Here is a 17618-nt window from a genome sequence, read left to right on the forward strand (position 1 = left end):
TGATCACTCAGTTCTTAGTCTCAAAAGCAGCGGGGAACAGATGTAGCATCAGACCAATGCTTCATTCACCTAGATGAGTATAATTTTTTAAGAACTCCATACGTCTCTTTTAAACAAAATGCCCTACCCCCAATTCTTTATCTTCTCCAGACAATCCCAATTTATATCCACTTGACTTATTTCAAATTGATTCAATCCATCCTTAATAACTTAATTTGGTCATTCAAACCAGCTCACATTAAACAGGTGGTCCTTCCCAGACCGAAGATATCCAGAGGCATGGAACTCCCCGAATTCGAAATCTACCAAATGGCAGTACACCTTGCACTAGCCCTTGACTAGTGCAGACACACCTTGACTAAACCATATCCCCTGCCTTCACCATTGACCACACGCCTGTGGTGCTCAGGGATCTGCCCTGACTGCTGACCTATGCAAACAGCCCACCATAGCTCACCGACAAGGCATGCCTGTAATCAAGCATTTACCACATATAGCATCTCGCCTTCACATTCTCCACTTTATCTGGTTGGGGGGAATCTTGACTATCAAGACAGAGTATTTGACTATACCATATACAACAAAGTCTGTATACTGTTGGGGGTTTTACTGTAAAGTATAACCTGTGACATAACTTCTATAATGTATTCAATGCAATCTTTGCCGATATCTTTTGTACTTTTTCCAAAATAAAAATAAAGAATGCAAAAAAAAAAAAATGGCCACACTTATGATCATCAGTTGATAAAGAATGTTATAATAAAATAATAACTATTTTAACATTTACAGTAAATGTAGATTTTCCCACTTTGCTTTATTTCACAGCAATGCCGACAATTTAAATGTTCACCCCGATCTGTCTCGCAGTGATGAACAAATGCAGGGAGCGGGACTGGGACGCAAGGATTTTTGGCGCAAGATGTTCAAGTCACAGAGTGCAGCCAGTGATACCAGCAGTCAATCAGAACCAGACACTTCGGAGTGCACTACAGCTCATTCTGTCAATACCAATGAGAGACGCTCACGATCCAGGTCTCGCAGGATATCCCTCCGGAAAAAACTGAAGTTGCCTCTAGGTTAGTGCTCTTTGATAATATTTATCAGTTATATGTATATACAGTAAGTGGGCTTATTCAACCAGGCAAATAGTAGCAATGTTTAATAACCTGTACCAGTCAACAGAATCTGACCAGATAATCTAAAATTTGATTTCCTTCCCTAGATTACTGTATTTTGTGCATCATTGCATTCCTCGCATTCTTTTTTTGAATAAGCCTATTAATGGGATTCTGTACAGCAAAGCAGAAAAATGTAGACATCTTGGGCATAGGAATTTAGAACTGCAATGTGTTTCATATTGTATTAATATTATTTTCACATGTCTGCATATTTAGGCAACTGGCTGAAGCGCTCCTCGCTTTCTGGGCTGACTGACAATGTTGAAGATCTTTTGGACATTAGCTCTGTGGATCGGCTTTCATTTATCAGACAGAGCTCTAAGGTGCACTTTCATATTTAAAAAAAAAAAAGCCATATTAATCATTCACAAGAACTATGCATGATGTTTAATGCAGAATAACACCTTGGAATAAAGGTGACCTTATTTGGAGGTGTAAAAGCTCCACATGTAGCATAGTAATGATTCACTGCTACTAAGAAACCTTTGGACCATTATGTATGCTATGTGGGAATATGTACTGGATTGCTATCTGGCTGGCTACAATCAACTTCTACAATGAAATCTCACCATATCAGGGCAACACAGCTCATTGAAGGCTGATCCTCACATACATTTAGCACTGGGGTTGATTTTTTTAAAGGCAACCATGCTGTTCACTTTGCAATGGATTTTTGCTTTAGTTTAGTGAATGCGGTGACATTTCATTTTGCAAAGAATACCCAATCATGTGCATTGAAAATAAATTAAAATAAAATAAAACAATACTTTTGTTTTCACATGATTGGATAATGGAGGTCATCCAGATTAGATGATGGAAGCCAACGGTCACCTCATTCAACAAGATGAAGGGAACATTCCCTAAAAAAAGTAAAATTTTCTTTGCAAAAGCCTTTCTGCCTTTAGTAAATTCACCTCTCTGTGTGTAAATTCCTGATGATACAGAATTTGGTGGCATTTAGTTAAAAAAACAATTATACATTGCTACAACACTCCAGTATTTTGTTTTTGAGGACTGATATAGGACAGCTCTGTAATAAAATAAAAAAAACTCCGCACATGAAAAATGACTTTTGCTCAACATGTCAAACCCAAAATATTTGAAACATAAAAAGAAATCTCATTTGTGACTGAATATTAACAGAGATCATTGCCAGCAATAATGCATCTTCATTGGTTAAAATAACATATAAACACAATGACATAAACCCAATATAAAAGAAAGGTATGGGTCTGAGGTAGTGACCCTGGATCTAATTAATCAAATGTCATTCATATAATTAATTAATAATTACATTTTATAAATATATAATTATTGGTTGGACTGAGAGCTCTCAAAGAAGAGGGACAGGCATAGAGAGTGAAGAAATGCAGAAAAAGAGTGGCCACTAGAAAATGCAGCTGCTATATTGGTGTATCTATTCCCTGTCCATTGGTCATTTTGTGTAAAGATATGCTGGATAAGCCATAAGGATCCAAGATGTAATGGAGATGAAGGAATGAACTGGAAGACATAGAAATGACCAAATAGTGATTTCACTGGATCAATTGCATTGAGTCATCCTTAATACATGTGTATGGCTATAGAGTGTCCAGGTCAGGAAAGGAGCAGCTGATGTAATAGAGGAGGACAATAAAATGTGAAGACTGCCTGTGGATATAGATCCACTTTCATATGTGTATAGACAGATACCTCCCTGGAATTCCACTGGAATGCCCTTGACTAGGGTGTGGGTGAAACTGTCTGCATGTAATAAACTGTTTGTAACAGTCGGCTTTCTATATAAAGTAGTCTTGATGGTTAATTGGAATGTTATTTCTATTGACAAGTCTAAGAATGTAACTTTGTTTTGGTGCCAGTTACTCGTGAAATGAAGATTGTAAGGATTGATCGAACGTTGTATTAAGGATGGCTCAATGCAATTGATACAGTGAAATCACTATTTGGTCATTTCTATGTCTACCAGTTCATTCCTTAATATCCATTACATCTTGGATCCTTATTGCGTATCCAGCATATCTTCAAAAAAGTGAGAAACAGACAGAGAGGAGATACACCAATATAGCAGCTGCATTTTTAGTGGCAACTCTTTTCTGCATTTCTTTACTCTCTATGTCTGTCCCTCTTCTCTGAGAGCTCTCAGTCCAACCAATTATTATTATTATTATACAGTATTTATATAGCGCCAACAGTTTGCTCAGCGCTGTACATTATAATGGGAGACAGTACATGAGACAGCACAGAAACATTACAATACAGGAGGGGTTCGAGGGCCCTGCTCCTTGGAGCTTACAATCTAGGAGGGAGGGGAGAGTGGTACAGGAGGAAATAGCTGTGGGGGATGGAGTGGTGGGAAGAGTGGAGGAGATTGGCAATTAGGTGAGGGCAGGGTAGGCTTCTCTGAAGAGATGGGTTTTCAGGGTACACCTAAAGGTGAGGAGGGTAGGTGACAGTCTGATGGATTGGGGTAGTGAATTCCAGAGGATGGGGGAAGCCCTGGAGAAGTCCTGGAGATGGGCATGGGAGGAGGAGACCAGGGAACTAGAGAGCAGAAGGTCTTGTGAGGAGCGGAGAGTGCGTTTTGGGTGGTAGATGGATATCAGGTCGGTGATGTAGTTTGGGGCAGTGTTATGAACAGCTTTGTACGTCAATGTTAGTAATTTGCATTGGGCAATCGGAAGTTAGTGGAGGGATTGACAGAGAGGGGTGGCGGATACGGAGCGGTTAGTAAGGTGGATGAGTCTGGCCGCCGAATTCAGGATAGACTGAAGCTGGGATAGCCTGTGTTGAGGTAGGCCGGTGAGGAGGGAGTTACAGTAGTCAAGTCGTGATAAAATAAGGGAGTAAATGAGTTGCTTTGTAGATTCTGGAGTTAGTAGCGGACCTATTTTGGAGATGTTGCGGAGGTGGAGTCTGCATGAATTTGTCAGCAATTGGACCTGGGGCTGGAAAGACAGATTGGAGTCTAGGATAATAATAATTATATATTTATAAAATGTAATTAAAAAATATATGAATGACATTTGATTTATTGGATTCAGGGTCAGTACCTCAGATCCATAACTTTCTTTTATATTGGGTTTATGTCATTGTGTTTATGTGTTATTTTAACCAATAAAGGTTCATTATTGCTGTCAATGATCTCTGTCAATATCCAATCACAAATGAGATTTCTCTTTATATTTCAACTATTTTGGGTTGAGTAAAAGCCATTTTTCATGTGCGGAAGTATTTTGGATGTTGTGGCAAGCTCTCCTTCCCCTTATTTACATATTCTGAGACACAAGCCTAGTAGAATAATTTTTTAATTAAATTTTTGTATGACAGTTCTGTACTACTTGATTTGTTTGGGTATCAGAATGACAAGTTAAATGTCATCAAGTCTTCGTAAATTTTGGCGCCGAGTTTATATAAAAAAATATTTTACATTTGGATCAGTCCTACTGGTTTAAATTATTAACTGGCTTCCTTTATGTCTCACTGACTGCTGCAGTAAGACCCTTTACTTACAGTGCTAGATCCACGTACTTTATTTATCATATACAACAGTTCACACTTGCATATTTGAAAATTCATATAGTGAACATTTCCAAATTCAGTAATGATTTTCTTAGACAATTAACTCTAATCACTGACTTGTGAAAAACAGGGAATAATGAATTGCATCAAATGGTTATTGAACCTGTAGGTTAAAATCAGCTAGCAACTGTATCAAGTGTGAAAAAAGGATGTGATATGCTCTCACCTATGAAATAGAAGCAACAAAATACATGAAGGTTGCAACTGAATGATTACTGCATTTGTATAGGTTTGTTTTGAGAGGGAAATGGCATGACCCATTTTCTTTTATTATCAAATAACTACTAGCTGAACCTGTCTGCTCCTTCTCATTTGCATAGAATGCCACTGGCATTAGGAAGAGCTTGCCAGCAAAGGAGATGGAGGAGATAGACAAAAAGGTAAATAACTTTAAAAGGAGCAAATATCTAGCATGGCATGTAAGCATATATAACTTATACACAACTCCTTGTTTTGCCATATACCATTGAGAGAGAAGATTGTGGAACGCTACAGGTAACTGTTCTACTGCTCTACTGAGTATTAACCCTGCTGTCCCTCTACTGATTGCAGGCATAGGGGTTGATTTGCTAAAGAGGCTGTTCACCTTGCAAAGAAAGTTGCACTTTTCAAGGGGACTTCCCCTAGACTTTATTGAATTGCACTTTGCAAAGAATACCCAGTCGCATGTAAGGAAAATAAAAAAAGCACATTTTTGATTGCACGTATTTGTCTGATGGAAATCAACAGAATTCCACCTTATTCACTAAGCTCTGGGAAAAGTTCCTTTGCAAAGTGCAACTTTCCATGCCAAGTAAACAGACTATTTGCCTTCAGTAACACAATCCCATAGTAATAGTCAACCTGACTTGCTTCATGAGATGCAAGGACAATTGTAGCAATATTCAGCTGTTCACAAAATACATGGTCCAAAAAAAAAGCTTAATGTCAGTTAATGGGGCGCAGAGTCAATTTGCAGTGATCCAGTAGTGTGAAAAATTAAATATTGTGCAGTGTAGTCCTTGTGTGCAAAAGTGCAGTGATCTTGCTGTACAGCTTTTAAGGCTTCCTATATGTTTTTTTTTTAAAGCTTAACATAAATGCTAATCTGATAAAAATGCTAAAGGTGGTTAGTAGAGGTTAGTCAAATTCATCTGCAATTGTTCTGTAGTGCAAGGTGGGGTAGTAAATAAATTTGCATCACCCCACCCATGGAACCATGGCAGACCCCATTAGATCTTTTGTTGAAGCTGTTCCCCTTTAAATTCTGACTTATCTAGGCCAGTGGTCCTTGCAAGAAGACAGGTATAATAGTCTTCTCATGTGCCAGTCAGGATCTTTAATTAGAAAAAGAGATGCGTCATCAGTCAGTTATGGTAGATTGGCAGCTACAAGAGCATCCTCCCTTGTCACGGCCGTAATTGTGTGGTTGTGTCCCTTCGATACTTAAGGTGACATTTCTTCATTTATTGGTGGTTCAGTTGATTAGCTTGAGCTGTAATAGCTGAGCTAGGTTTATGGTTAAAAAACTTTTATTAATTAAACATAGATGATGATTATCTTAATAAATACAACTACATGGCTATTTATAAACCAATAATAAAGGGCTGCAGCCAATTTTAATTTTATAAGCACGTGTAACATATTTATGTATTGTTATTTTTATTAGTTCTGCCTATGGTCCCATATGTTTCAGAACTTTTTAACATTACAGACCAAGTGAGTTGAATGTGATTAATCATTTTTTTTCTTTGGTGATGTACTTGCTGCATTTTAGCTTGTGTTTAATGTCCATGTGTGGCAGTATTTTGTAGAAGCTTCAAAAAGCATTTTAATTAATTTGAAAGCATACTGCATTTAATGAAAACATTTTTTAAAGCTGAATTCCAGGCAGATAATAATTTTAATTTTTCATAGAAATAGCATAGGTACATGAATTCAATGGAATATCTTCAAGCTCCTTCGCAACAGCACTTGGACTGTAGGGAGGAGGAGCAGCCATCTGAGATAATCAGGGCTCAGTTGCTTACAAGAAGTATGCCTATAGGATAGTACAGTGATGACCTCATCAGTGTTCTTCAGCTCCTTCATTTTCTATGTATTAAGATGTTATAGGCTGTGAATAGGACTGCATTACATCAATATGGGGTAGCCTGCTGAGACTGTCATGACATGGTTGTACTTACCGACATCGGAACCGGAACCGGTATCTGAAAAGATTAGCTGAACAGAGTTACATTTCCTTTGTCAGGTAATACATTAGACCTGTATGTATTTAACTATATCTTTTTGTCTGGAGTTCTGCTTAAAAAAGCATATTAATAAAAAAAATATCAGAATTCCATACAATGTGACTAGAAATGACATGTGCATTTGTCAACTTCTAGTAAGCACCCAAATCAATGTTCTTTTAAAATGAACCTGTTCTTTGTACTTACAGAGCAAGGTGACAGATTTACTTCACCTTTCAGGGTATAAAGTACATGCAGTTACCTTCCACTCACATTCCACCACTGTATTTCATCACCTTCCCAACCCAGGATATACCCACAACTTCCAGGTATGGGATAACATACCAGGATCTACCCCGTGGTGGTCAATTTAGTTACTATATAGGGCCTCAAGTGCAGACATGACATGTCTTGAGGACCCCACAATAGCTTTGATTTTGTTACGTAGCTGACACACTCACCGGCACGTGTCCATGACAGCCTGGGCCCACACTAAGTGGGTTGAATGATGGTGACCATCATCCAACCTAGGAAATGAGCAGAGCTGGACCTTGAAGGAGTAAGTCTGTAGGGACAGTACCAGGGACAATATATTTTTTAAGGCTGGATATAACAAAAAAAAACCTGTTGCTGCAGCTGTATACCCTTTAACCTTGTTTACTTTAACTCAGGATTTTGCACATGGAGTCTCAAGGCCCCCAAATGCTCAACATCAAATTCCCATGCTTTTAAGTTGTGTCTGTTCAATATGACCGCTCAGGAACCTGTAAGTGAAAGCCTGAAGCCCAAAAAGATAAATTAGCTACTTTTGAAGCAGAATGAGTCATTTTGTGGCCCCAAAAACTTTAACGGGAGCACCATATAAACCTGAAATTAGCACTTTTCCAACCTAAACTACTATCTCTAGTAACTGGCTTTTCTTTGGCTAATTACAAAAACACTCAAGCCTGAAAACACCTGAAAAAATGTGCAAAGAATAAAAAGCTCCAGAATTAGGTGTGAATGCAGCTTTATAGTTGTAAAAAAGTTGAAACAGCATAAAATGATTTTGTTTAATTGTCATATTTATTTATTTAATTTATTTTACAATTTTGTCTATAATTTTATACTCTTATATTGTATCAATTATTTCCTTTTTTAAACATTTATGGATGGATTTGTGCGTGTAAATAAATCCATTCATGGTAAACTGCTGTGAAGTGAGTGCAGTTGTGAATCACAACAACCTTATGCAACAAACCTACACTGAGTGCAGCAAAACAGGCTTCACACTCCATCATTCCCTTTGTTCTTTATGGGAGTAAAAGGAATGTATACAGCCCCTATTTAACTTTTGATTTTTCTCAAAAAATAAAAAACAATCAATTACCACTGAAAGAAAGCTCAATCCATGGGAAAAAAGGATGAAAATTTTATTTGGGTGCAGCGTTGCATGACCGCGCAATTGCCAGTTAAAGTACTGCAAAAAATGGCCTGGTCAGGAAATGGGAGAAATCCTCAGGAGGGCAAGTGGTTAAATTAACAGTTAGCAGCAGCTTTGCTATGCAGCACAGACCTGTTTTGTATGTAGTTATAAACCCCTACATATACCCAGTGAAGTGACTTACCTCACAGGATACACAGAGATTTAAAAAAGTCCTCCTACATAAGCTATACCTTTTTATCTGCAGCCTCCCTTCTCTACAGCTGTTAAAAGTCAGAATTTATACAGCTTGCCTGAGCTTTGAAAGCTGAGAGCAGATTGGAGGGAAGAAACAACCCCCCCCCCCCCACACACACACACACACACAGCACACAGGAACAGAGCTGAGTCTGTCAATCACAGGCTGTGTGCTGGAGCTCCCCGTCACCTTTTTTTCTCAGGGTGTCAGGAAACTTGTCAGAAGTGACTCAGAACGAGACAGCAGAAAAAAATGACACTGCTCTGGATTCAGACAGGTACACACTATAGAGGGATATGCTTCATTCATATTTTATGTAAGCTGTTTGCAACTTTAAGTAATACCTACGCATGTAGTCCCTCCCCCAACATGTGATTGGACAGTGAAGGAATCAGCAACAGACTATTTCACTATGGTCTTCTTCTATCAGCATATCTCTTTTTTAGCACATCGGCACTGCAGCACAACCGATTGGTTCCTTGTGTTGCTCCCCCCTCTTCCATTCTTAAATTGGAAGGAAAGTCAAAACCTAACTAAGCTTAAACTCCCACTACTATTCTAAGCTTATTCTTAATACGTTGCAAAAGGAAACATGTCTATACTTACCTATTCTGAAGTCGCTCTGGTCTGTTCACATGATCGGCTTCCAGTGCAAGCTTCAGTGTAGAGGAGGAATAGCCGACAACAAATGCCCCATAGTAAGCCTATGGGTGATATCACCTCCCAGGTTCTGCAGCCCGTTGTTGGCGATCTTTCCTCTACACTGAAGCCGGCGCTGGAGAGATCATGTGATCAGACTGGAGTGACTTCAGAATAGGTAAGTATAGGCATCTTTCCTTTCACAGGGTAGATAGAATGGAGGTGGGAGTGGATTTAAGCTTAGTTCAATTTTGACTTGCCATCAACATTACCTCTGCTGTACACTGGATTGCAAGAGGCTGATATGCAAAAGTCAAATGCAGGTACATACACAGCTTGCATTTAAATCATACATGTAATGATTTAATAATGAATACAGAGCTGCATTAATTTGGGTCTTTTATATCTGCCTGGAGTTCAGCTTTAAAATGAAATGTTCAAGCCACAGTTACAGAATGCTAAATGATTAAAGCGAGTAGCTGGTTTTTAAATACATGTATTCAGTTAACAGTCATGACTACTTGGTTAACTTTTTTTCTGAGCGAGTCCTAATCACGTAAGTATACTCTTGCTTCTTCTTGGTGTAGGTGAAATTTACTAGTGCTGTAAAGCTGTCTGAAGCTGGGCCAGGATCAGGAATGGATGGCGGGCGAGATGAAGAAGAAAATTTTTTCAAGCGTCTTGGTAAATGGCGCTCAAGCAGAAGGAATACATCCAGGCTTCATCACACAGAAGAAAAAGATGGTTAGATATCAGGGTTCTCTTTTTTCTGTTCCTTGACAATTATTTTACCTTCTTCCATTGAAATTTTTAACACTTTTGCTGCTGAGGTGACTTGCAACAGATTCACTGCAACCTCCTTCATTAGCAAAATGTGACCCATAACAATACCTATTTCTCATAATTCTTTCACAGAATCTCCAGCAAACTTATTCAATCCACCCATCTATCCTATCTTTTACATTTCCATTTCTTTCCTTAATTCTCATGAAATAACACCATAGCTTCACTGAATGAAAAAAAATCAATTGTGTTTCAAAATGCATCTGTTACCTGTTTGAAAAGAAACAGAGCAATTATCTGATTCAGGTCAATGCTTAATCTATGATGGTAATAGTACCAAACAAGTCTATGGAGGCATTGTAAATATTCTGCTAGCCTCGGTGACTCATTTATAGGACTGTGTTTTTAAGCACAAGCCTGTACTCTCAAATCATTTGCCTTAATTGCTGAATAATTGGGTGACGGTGCATTTTTGACACATGAAATTTGGAAATGACCAAACGGCATGTTTCAGAAAACATCCCTCACAAAATCTTTCCTCCATTTCACGGCATGCTTTCTTTAATTTACCAGCACAAATTTATCAAAATTTGGATGCCCAGTATCCCAAAATTTGCATTCCAGAATCAGTTCCATATATTATGGACTCCTAATTCATACTATTATTTTTAGTTGTCTATTTTATACAAATATATTTTTGTTATGACTCCAAAGCATTTTAATAAGACAAAAATTCCACCCGGATACCTTGTTTCAATTATCTCTTTTCTTCTGTGTTTGCATGACCAGCATCTGCATAACCATTTCCAAAATAAGACACTGTCCTTCTTGCATCAGCACTGTTATACTGAGATTATAATAATGTGATAAGTCTGCTGAAAAACTGTATTCATGTACAGCATTGATATTCATCATAGAGAATAAGAAAATGGTGAGGCTATTAAGGAAAAGAACATTGTTAATATACTCAGTGAAATGATGGATGCATGAGTAAAGCAAGCTATAAGGGGCTGTGATGGTAAACGTGAACACAACCTATTTGTCATGTTTATGGCTAATTGCCAATTTAGCCTTAATACTGTGTACCCTACTGAAATATTCACTTTAGCCTTACTCTAAATGAAGAAATTTGGAATATCCTTTAAGCAGATTGATACCATATACTGGGGTACACATATGCTGATATGTTTTTGAGTCACTGTACTGAGATGGGCAGAGTTGAAGACTTTTGTTTGACATGGGGTTCTCGGCAGATGATGGTTGTGATGGAGCTGACCTCAGGACACTGCCTTTGGCTGCATTCAATCTCTGTCTCTCTGCTCTCGTGGTGACGTGCTTTGTGAAGTGTTGTACTCTGCTCACATTTGTTACTGTAGTTTTTATCATGTGTTAACTTTTATATATACAACAGGTCGAAAAACATTAGAAATGACTCAGTGAACCTGTTTTGATCATAGGGGATTAGAAGTGCTTAAGAAGGTATAACTTGCTTGGACAGCAACGAAAATAGAGCGACAGATGTAGATAATGTCCAGATTGAATTAATGTATTATTATATCCAGTTAAAACATCCAAAGCATTTTGGGGGTTCAAAGGAGTCCCCTTCACCAAGACTTGAGATTATAGAGAGTCTTGACTGTTGCTTGATGTAATTTTTCTAAAAACAATGTGCTGGATAATAACCTATCAAACCAGAGACTGGGAGCTGGCTTGTTATCCAGTACTAATGCTTCTGAAATATCACACTAAGTTATAGTTCAGACTTTGTACAATCTCAAGCCCTGAAAAGGGGGCCTTTTGGATCCCCCAAAATACTGTTGATGTTATTCTTCACTCAATATATAGATAAATAATCTTTTTTTGGACATTATCTAAAATTTGTGTTCTCTTTTCTTGCCTCTTCAAGCATATTTTTCCCAGGAACCAAGAGTCAGTTTCTTTAAACCAGATTGCAACTTATGCAGATCTTTATAACTTTATGCCTAATCACAAACAAAAGTGCTCCTCATCTCCACTACTATGTCAAAAGTGATAAATGTCGACCACGTTTCTTCTTAATTCTGCTCTACTGTCTTAGCTACCGACTGATATATTATACATTTTATATAATATACAGTATATGTGTACTATGTAGAGATGTGAGGATGTCGATTACACCTCCCTACTGTGCAATACCATGTTACTATTTCTGACTCCAGAAAAATACTTTTCAATATTATACAGTATAGCAAACTTCTTTGTTTAGTGTTTAGTTGGTAGATGGAATAGATAGATTCAGAACGCAAATATATTGTAGGTGAATGCTGCAGTTACTGATTGATTCAATATACAGTACAGTTCTGCTTATTTCGCATATGAATCTCCTCATTAGAAATGTCTAACATTGGAAAACTGATGCAACTTGAAAACATGTATTTGCCTTTAATTAAAGTCTATTCAATCGAGAAAAAACAGCAGATGGTAGATGCTTAACAAACATGAACATTATTCAGCAATTGATTGATGAATGCTTTAAAATAGCTGAGTTAATAAGCAGATTAGTTTACCCAGTGTTATTCCAATCCCTATGTGCAAACTACAGAGAACAAAAGTTAAATTATTTCTACACTGGTTTAAGCCAAGCTGAATTAGGGATAATGTATTAATTTTTATAAGCTATTCCACACCCTAGCTTTGATCACAAGTGATTACGCTGCTTGTGTTCTGTTGGCTGCAATGCTTTAATTGTATTTTCATGTAAACAAACTTTTATATATGCTAATATAAGAAGCCACAGGGATTGTGTGGATCCCAGTAGATATGAAAACTGTCATTTTTAAGGCAACGGTGTGTGGAATACCTTGAAAGATCATTGTGTATACATGTACCCCATAATACGCTGGGTGTTGTGGGTGATTTCACCATGTGCGCTTAGCTTCAGACCACGCATTAGATTAGAATTCTGGGGAAATCCAGTGTTTCGGGGTTCAAAATTGGCTTTTTTATTTGTGAGATCTTGTGCTCTTTCCCCTTCTTTCCTCCCACCTTTGCATTCTCCAGGATGTCACAGCTATGATGACCATGGCATAGCTCATCTGGAGGCTGGAAAAAGTAAAAATGTGGTCAATCTGGGAGCCATAAGACAAGGAATGAAGCGATTCCAGTTCCTCCTCAACTGCTGTGAACCAGGGACTATTCCTGATGCCTCCATTCTTGCTGCAGCTTTAGATTTGGTAAGTGGTCAACTAAGGGCTTTATTTATCAATAGAAAAAGGAAAGTTCCAGCCAGAATCAAAAATAGCAGTTATGTGGACATCAACAACCAAATTCAGAACTGACTGCGCTTCCTGCATACCCAAAACTTTGTAGAACATTTTTCATCTGTAATCAGACGACAGTAATTGTTTCCTCTTTTGGATATACTGTATATTCCAGAAAGTTGTGCTTTATTTGAAGTGTAAGTATAAGTGGAGCAATTTTGATGGGATTCATATTGCTGTGATTTCACCTATGTGATATTTTTCCAAAGCAAAAACTCACAGTTTTTTTCTTTGAGATGCTTAGGCAGAATTTGCTAGAAGGAGAATTATCTTCTCTTTTAAAGGGTGTGTTTGGTTTGGGTGTATTTAGGGTAGTTTAAATCATTTAGTCTTCTTTGGATTTGTGTTTTTTTTTCCTTTTTTTGTGTTATTGGTCATTATTTATATACTGTCATTTGAAAGTTTTTTTATTTTAATCCTTTTTCAGTTAGCATAACCTGAATAAATATGTCTAAATGGGCTGTGAACCATAGCTCCACTTCTCAACAGGGTTAAAGTAAAAGAGGTAGAAGATATAAGGAGTGAACAGAGCCTGAACTTTACTTATATTAAAAGCAACACTTAATTTTTCCTTGCACATTTATCACATACAGTACTGATCTACATTGTGGAAATGCCAAGCAATTTAAACATGTGTGAAGATAATGAGGGTCTCTACACTACTGGATAGTGTATAGTCTATGAGAAATTGTCATGTGTGAAACATGTAATAGCACAGATTCTGTATGGTTTAATTTAGTAATGAGATTGCTATACAGTTATATGTGATCCATTAGTACTGTTTTTTCTTGGATAGTGTACCTATTACTTGTATTTTTTCCATGGAACCCAGGACAGACATGAAGTCAATAGAATGATTAATAGCAAGGAAACAGTGGCGTAACAATAGTCATAGAAGCCCTCATGGCTGCTACAGAGCCTGGGCTTGGAGGGGGCCCCCAATAGGGAGGCAGTTAAGGAAATCTGAACTGTGAAGTTTTCAGTTTAGAAGGGTTGAGGTCAGATTTGAGGATTGGAAGTAGCCACAGATCCTGCTTTCTTTTTTTTTTTTTTTACTTTTTTTTTTCTGCCAACATTTCTACTTTATATACTCTATGATACATTTCCCTCCCACCTCCGCCCCCACCCCATATCCCATCTGCCTATTCTACCTTTTCTCTGCGTCTTCTTATATCAGCAAGTGAAATTTTTCTGTTGTTTTCTTTATTCTTTCCTATACTTCATATATAATCTAGTTTTTTCCCAGTTCTCCCATTTCCCATAGTAAACCTCCATCTTATCTTCTTGGGTATGACACAACCTTTCCATCTTTTTGATCTGCTCAACTCTTTCAATCCAGTCCTCTTCCCTTGGTGCCTCTATTCGCCGCCAGAACTTGGGTATCAGGGCTTTTATATAGTACCATATCCCTGATTTTTTATATTTATTTACTGTTATATCTGTGATATGCAAAATGCATACTTCTGGGTCTAGATCTATGTCTATTTCTGCACATCCCCTCCAACACAACAGTGAACTCTCTCCACACATCTTATTTTCTACTTTTGGTGAAATGTGCCATCTTGTCAAACACTTATAGTTCATCTCTACTTCTCTCATAGAAACGTTCTCGTGAGTTAATCTATACATTCTCCTCTGCTTTTCCTCATCTATCACAACTCCCATATCCATTTCCCATTTTGTTATATATGTTGGCTTTGTGTTTGTGTCTAATTCAGTGAGTATTTTATAAACTCTAGCAATCCCGTGTTTCCCATCACCTTGTGTTCCCAATACCTTTTCGAACAAGTTCCAATTGTCTCTTGTCCTTAAAGGTCTTGGCAGACTTCTAACAAAACACCTCAATTGGAAATACGGCCATTCATCTAGTTTAGTGAAGATCTCTCCCTCTTTTTTTTTCAATTCGCCAAATGATCCTATTTCATCCCCCACCAAAATATCTCCTAATTGCACCTTGTCTTTTTTAAACCACCTCCCTCCTATTTCTTCTCTGCCTGGGGGAAAAAACTCTGTGTTTTTTAGTGGAATCAGTGTGGAATTAAAAGTCCATTTCATACTTCTGTGTAGATTATCCCAAATCTTTAAAACATTCAAAGTGTATGTATTTACATTATCATTTAAACCCCTATACTGTGTTGGCACCCATATCATTCTTCCCAAGTCTATTCCAATGAGTTCATTCTCTATTCTCACCCAGCTTTTTTTATAATTAAATATCCAATCTATGGTTCTTACCAATATTACTGCTTTGTAATATCTTTTAAAGTCTGGGAGCCCTAAACCACCTCTTTCTTTCCTCCTACTTAACAGTTCGTATGACAGTCTTGGTTTTTTATTCCTCCATATGTATTTTGTTATCAGTTTCTTAATTATTTAAAAAAAAATCTCTGGGAGTTTAATTGGGATCATTTGGTATCTATATATAATTTTTGGTACTATTACCATTTTTACCAGATTAATACGGCCCATCCATGTCGGGGTTCCTCCCTCCAATCTTTTTAACTCGTCTCTAATCTCATTAATCAATGAAATATAGTTTAATTTATATAGATGTTTGTGTGAGGCTGTAAGTTTTACTCCTAGATATTTTATATCCCTATCTTTCCATTTAAAGGGAAATTCCTTTTGTATCTTTTCTTTTTCATTTTTTAAGATGTTTATATTTAGAATCTCCATTTTGATAGTTCTCCATACTCCTTTAATGACTTCATTAAATTTGGAAGTGTTATCCTGGGATTTCCTACGTAGAACAGCAAGTCGTCTGTGAAAGCAGCAACTTTATGTTCTGTATCTCCTATCAGGATTCCTTTTACATCTCTATTCAGCCTTATTGTTGACAATAATGGTTCTAGTGATATAACATACAACAATGGGGACAATGGGCATCCCTGTCTTGTTCCGTTTGACATCTCAATGGGTTCTGACCTCTCCCCATTTACCCCAGTAACCACAGAGGGGTATCTGTACAGCTTTCCTATCCACTCTCTCATCCTAGACCCAATTCCCAAGGCTTCCAGAGTATCCATCATGAATCTCCAGTTCACTCTGTCAAACGCTTTTTCAGCATCTATAGAGAGTAACACCACCGGTTCTTTTCCCTTTTTACTCTTTTGGATTAGCATCAGTGATCGTACCCCATTGTCTTTACTCTCCCTCCCTGGAACAAAGCCCACCTGATCCTCATGTATCCATTCAGGCATTAGCTCTTTCAATCTATTTGATAGGACCTTTGCATACAACTTAGTGTCTGTGTTCAATAGTGAAATAGGTCTGTAGCTCGAACACTGAGAGGGATCTTTTCCCTCTTTTTGGATGAGCACGAGTTGGGCTTGTAATGATTCTCTTCTTACTTCCATCTCTCCACCTAGTGCAGTGGTGGGCAACCTTTTTTTTCAACTGAGCCAAATCTCGCCAAAACCATGATTGAAATTTATTTTGAGAGCCACATTTTTAAAACTGAAAATACATCTCCCATATAGTAATTCATCCCCCATAGTAATTCATCCCCCATATAGTAATTCATCCCCCATAGTGTAATTCATCCCCCATAGTGTAATTCATCCCCCATAGTAATTCATCCCCCATAGTAATTCATCCCCCATATAGTAATTCATCCCCCATATAGTAATTCATCCTCCATATAGTAATTCATCCCCCATAGTAATTCATCCCCCATATAGTAATTCATCCCCCATAGCAATTCATCCCCCGTATAGTATTTCATCCCTCGTATAGTATTTCATCCCCCGTATAGTATTTCATCCCCCGTATAGTATTTCATCCCCCATATAGTATTTCATCCCCCATATAGTATTTCATCCCTCATATAGTATTTCATCCCCCATATAGTAATTCATCCCTCATATAGTATTTCATCCCTCATATAGTATTTCATCCCCCCATATAGTATTTCATCCCTCATATAGTATTTCATCCCCCCATATAGTATTTCATCCCTCATATAGTATTTCATCCCTCATATAGTAATTCATCCCTCATATAGTATTTCATCCCCCCATATAGTAATTCATCCCTCATATAGTATTTCATCCCCCCATATAGTATTTCATCCCCCCATATAGTATTTCATCCCCCCATATAGTATTTCATCCCTCATATAGTAATTCATCCCTCATATAGTATTTCATCCCTCATATAGTATTTCATCCCTCATATAGTATTTCATCCCCCATATAGTATTTCATCCCCCCATATAGTATTTCATCCCCTCATATAGTATTTCATCCCTCATATAGTATTTCATCCCCC

General features: G+C 37.6%; 1 protein-coding gene across 9 annotated transcripts in view; it reads left to right on the top strand.

Annotated features, from left to right (window-relative positions):
- The window catches only part of UNC80 (unc-80 subunit of NALCN channel complex), a 223535-nt gene that overhangs the window by 49232 nt on the left and 156685 nt on the right, over positions 1-17618 (top strand). For 8 of the 9 annotated variants that reach the window (XM_089672076.1, XM_089672101.1, XM_089672110.1 and 5 more), the window contains exons 19-23: positions 826-1076; positions 1395-1501; positions 5078-5137; positions 9855-10011; positions 13090-13262. In XM_089672076.1, the coding sequence (XP_089528202.1) occupies positions 826-1076; positions 1395-1501; positions 5078-5137; positions 9855-10011; positions 13090-13262 (748 nt within the window). The remainder of the gene's footprint in view (positions 1-825; positions 1077-1394; positions 1502-5077; positions 5138-9854; positions 10012-13089; positions 13263-17618) is intronic. The other variant, XM_089672147.1, reaches the window with a different exon arrangement.

Source organism: Staurois parvus, unplaced genomic scaffold, assembly GCF_062004578.1.
Source record: "Staurois parvus isolate SC_StPar_1 unplaced genomic scaffold, SC_StPar_1.0 ptg000011l, whole genome shotgun sequence".
Taxonomy (NCBI): Eukaryota; Metazoa; Chordata; class Amphibia; order Anura; family Ranidae; genus Staurois; species Staurois parvus.